Genomic DNA, 4,563 nt, shown 5'->3' with positions numbered 1-4,563 from the left:
TCCCAAGAAATATAGTTCAAGTATTATAAATGCCTTACCGGTGAATCGTTTTAAGGACTGTAAGTGCCTGCTGGCGAATTGTTAGGGAGGCTCCTGCCCCCTGCATGACTTACACAGCTCCGTTGTGGAGGGCATGCAAAATAGCTTGGCTCCTGTTCACCTTTCTCTTGCTGAGCTGTAATTTATTATATTGCGCGCCCGTTGTAGAGTGCTCTTGGTTCCTGCAGCTACGGTTCGTAGTCTTTCTTCCAATTGTTTCCTCTTGTCTGCTTACTGTAGGACTACTCGCTCTTGGATACTTTTTGCTTTGATACCTTCATGGCCCTGATTGATTGTAATTACACCTACAAGAATGTTGTACTACAACATTCTAGTTGCTGCGTATTTCCTGGATCCTCAGATGTTTGGACTCATTGGTGGTTCGCCGACATGCACTGCCCCCAGACCCTGGATCTCTACTCTACCAAGGATCACAATGTAAGATAACGAACAACTAGCTATTGAACTCCTTACCTCTCTGTTGGTCGTCCAATTGCTTAGAGAACTTTCACCAACTTGGTACAAGATTCTGCTCCTCCCTCTGGAAGAGAAGAAGAAGTAGGAGAAGTAGAAGAGGAAGAAGGCTCCATGTCGTCTGGTATCTTGCTCTGCTTCTGCTGTATTTGTTGTGTTGCTGCTTCTTGATTTACTCTGCAAATGATTCTGGCTCAGAGGAGGAAAATGGCCGTTGGAGGTACCACTAAGCCTGTTGAGAAGAGAAAGGCGGACTCTGCTTCTGCCTCTGGATCCAGCACCAGAAAGAGGGCTGCTGCTGACTCGGCCACGGAATCTACTCCTATTGATATCACTCCACTTGTGACACCCCTCGTTGAGGCAACTAAATATAACTAGTAAATCGTGGCGGAAACACGAGATTTTTAAAACTTTTAAAGCTTCTAGTGAAGTCCAACGCGAGGTATCACCAACACGATAGATAAGTTTAGATAATTAAGTTTAAGTTTACAACACAAGTCTATTTATTGGGGAAAAGATATCCCACGAATTAACATCAATTCGAAAAGTAGGTGAGTCTATTAAAGTGATAGCTAATTAAGGTCCAAGGTAAGAACTCGCTAGCTCACACGGTCTTCCCCACTTAAGCTTCATCACCAACCTGTCATTCATAATAAATATGAAAGCCACAGTCAGTGGGGAGTAACTCAGGGTTCTCCCAGCCACAATATGTCAAAATACAAGTAATTAGGAATTTAATTAAACAAACAAGCATAAGGATAAACACTTACGGTAACAAGAGAATCATGATTAGTATACAAAATGCAATAAGAGTAGTTATGCATAAATGAGAGAAGAATAATTAGGTCAAACGGTCACAAATTGACTCGACTCAAATGTAAGACAAATTACAAAGTATAGACTCAAACAAGACAACCCTCTAGACTCCAATCTCTTGGTAGGACGACGATCATAATACGGTCCTAGTCTAAACCTGGCCAGACTCTCGGGATGGACGACACCCGATTCGACAAACGATACCAAATCGTATCCAAGACTCGAAATAGGGTACACCTAACCGTGCCCGAAAGTCGAGTAACCTCAAGCGGAACCTTGTCACCTAACCGTGACCCCCGGTCCGAAGAGGCGGAAGGAAAAATAGCCCAACTCGGAAACAATGGCACCTAACCGTGACCCAATGTCCGAGGGCAAATAAATAAGGAATGTCGAGTAGTCTCACAATGTAAAACGTCACACTCGGGTCACAAATACGAGTGGAAAAGATTGCACAAACATAACGTAAACAATTCATGTGAAGCATGCATAAGTATAAAGGTATGAGAAACATCGGGTACTCTCACGGTGTGGGCACCTGCGCCGCCCACCGGCAGAGGATTCATGCTATGGTGAACAATGTCAAATTAGGTGAGGGTGTATTCTCGTCGGGTATTTTGCCGCCGCCCACCATAGGGGATACAAGCTAAAGGAAACAAGGTCAAAAACATTCAATGTGTATTCTCCGTAGGGTGACTGGCTCTTGCGCGCCCACCGGCAGGAATACCTACTATAGTCAATTAACTTCAACATTTCACGTTGTGTATTCTCTGCCGTTTGACTGATTTCGCCGCCCACCGGCAGGGGATACACCCTATTATAAAAGACACCAAAATTTCATGTACACGGCTAGGTTGGGTAGGCCGGCCATTGCCCGGCCCACCGGTAGGGGATCACAAAGGCTTAATTCTCTATTTTTTTCAAGTCAGAAATGCAAAGACGCGCTGCCGGTTGGGTTGGGTAGGCGCCGCCCACCTACAGAGGATCACCGTATACGAAAACTCAACAAACATTCATCTAAAGCCTTCCAAATTCAACCATCTTTCATTTAATCATTTCATACTTCTTAAACATGATGAATACTTTTAAAATTACCACTTTCAAGATGTAATTAACATATGGAGTGGATTATAAGTCATTAAAGTGAGGCTTAAATCAAATAATTATGAGGGAATTACACTAACATCATCCCATATTTCACCATATTACAACAAGACATGAAATTACTCCTTAAACATGTGAGAATTGTCATACAAGTATTCTACTCAACACCAAATCACCAAAAAGCATGAAAGACACCAAATTTAACATTCATGTGAGTCTAATACTACACAATTCACACAATTTTAACATAAAAGTCGAGTAACCCATCACCGTTATCTTTTTGCACTTCAATCTTCTAAAGACTCGTCAATGATGTAGCTATCCTCCTCCGGGTTGTCCAAGTTCTCCCTAAACACAAAAATAAAGGTATTAAGTCAAGAATCCACATCCTTGTAAGATGAGAATTTGGAAATAGAGGAAAAGATGGTGACTTTCTTACTTAGAAAGAAGGGAAATGAGAAAAGGAAGAGAATGGCGCGAAAAGGAACGAGATTGGTGAAGAATTGAGTGAGATATGGTGATTTTAGGGTTAGTAAGGGAAGGTTCAACAATGGTGATGTGGTTGTTGGGAAATTTCAGAAATTAGAAGTGAGGGAGATGAAGTTGTGAGGGTTTAGTTGAGGTTTTGTGTAGAGAAAAGAGGGGGAAAAAGGCCCATGAGTCAAGTTAAGCCCAATAACTCAAAATGAGTCGGTATCCACTAGAATTTTCGTCCCAAGTCTACTATAACTCGAGTCGGAGAATAATATTATTAAAATCTACACTATTATTACCGTTACACGGCTACGACGATATTTTATGAAAATAAGCTTTAAATAATAATTATTTAATAAAAATTACTTAAAAGTTCATTTAAAATATAAGAAAGGCGCGGGGTGTTACAATCATCCCTCCTTTTAAAAAGTTTCGCCCTCGAAACTTGAAACGAAAAGGTATTACCTTAAGAAAACAAACTAGGGTACTTGACACGCATGGAAGCCTCCGGCTCCCAAGTCTCTTCTTCTACATCACCACACTTCCACAACACTTTCACCAAGGGCACCACTTTGCTCCTTAGCTTCTTCTCCTTCTTATCCAAGATACGAATCGGTCTCTCCTCGAAAGAAAGACTAGGCTCAAGCTCGGGAATTTCATTTTGCAACACATGACTAGGGTCGCTAATGTATTTCCTAAGTTGAGACACGTGGAAAACATCATGAACTTTACCCAAACTCGGGGGCAAATCTAATCTATAAGCCACAGCACCAATCCTTTTTATCACTTCATAAGGTCCAATGTACTTCGGACTCAACTTCCCTTTAACTCCGAACCTCTTTACTCCTTTCATCGGGGACACTTTCAAGAACACCTTATCTCCAACTTCAAACTCCAAGGGTCGACGGCGAACATCGGCATAAGATTTCTGTCGATCTTGGGCGGCTTTCATTCTTTCACGGATGAGCTTCACTTGATCAATCGTCTCGGCTAACTTGTCGGGTCCTAGATCACGAACATCACTTGCTTGGTCCCAACAAATCGGACTACGGCATTTCCTTCCATAAAGGGCTTCATAAGGGGCCATCTTGATTGAAGCATGATAACTATTGTTGTAAGAAAATTCCACCAAAGGTAAGCTCTTCTCCCAACTAGAATGGAAGTCAAGGGCACAAGCACGCAACAAGTCTTCTAGAGTTTGAATCGTCCTCTCGGATTGTCCATCGGTAGCGGCATGAAAAGCGGTATTCATCAACAACTTACTACCCATAGCATCTTGCAAAGCTTTCCAAAATCTCGAACAAAAACGCGGGTCACGATTCGACACGATCCTTAGGAACACCATGGTAACGAACGATCTATTCAACATAAGCACTAGCAAGACGGTCTAAACTCCAAGTCTCTTTGATAGGGATGAACCTAGCACACTTGGTCAACCTATCCACAACAACCCATACGGCATCCTTTCCACCAACGGTCTTAGGCAAAGCCATCATAAAATCCATGGAAATGGACTCCCACTTCCATAAAGGAACATCCAACGGTTGTAGCAAACCACCGGGTCTCTTATGCTCAATCTTCACTTGTTGACAAGTAAGACACCTTCCAACGTATGACGCAATGTCATTCTTCACGTTAGGCCACCAAAACTGAAGCTTC

The 4,563-nt window shown here is 42.3% G+C and overlaps 1 protein-coding gene across 1 annotated transcript; it reads right to left on the bottom strand.

Moving 5' to 3' along the window:
* Window positions 1–3,343: 3,343 nt before the first annotated feature.
* On the bottom strand, window positions 3,344–3,967 carry LOC141598189 (uncharacterized). The gene has a single exon (XM_074418076.1). It carries the CDS (start codon window positions 3,854–3,856, stop codon window positions 3,371–3,373), a length of 486 nt encoding a protein of 161 aa, XP_074274177.1. The 5' UTR covers window positions 3,857–3,967; the 3' UTR covers window positions 3,344–3,370.
* Between the last annotated feature and the right edge of the window lie 596 nt (window positions 3,968–4,563).

The sequence above is a fragment of the Silene latifolia genome, chromosome 9, assembly GCF_048544455.1.
Source record: "Silene latifolia isolate original U9 population chromosome 9, ASM4854445v1, whole genome shotgun sequence".
Taxonomy (NCBI): Eukaryota; Viridiplantae; Streptophyta; class Magnoliopsida; order Caryophyllales; family Caryophyllaceae; genus Silene; species Silene latifolia.
This window is presented reverse-complemented; position numbering and strand designations above follow the sequence as displayed.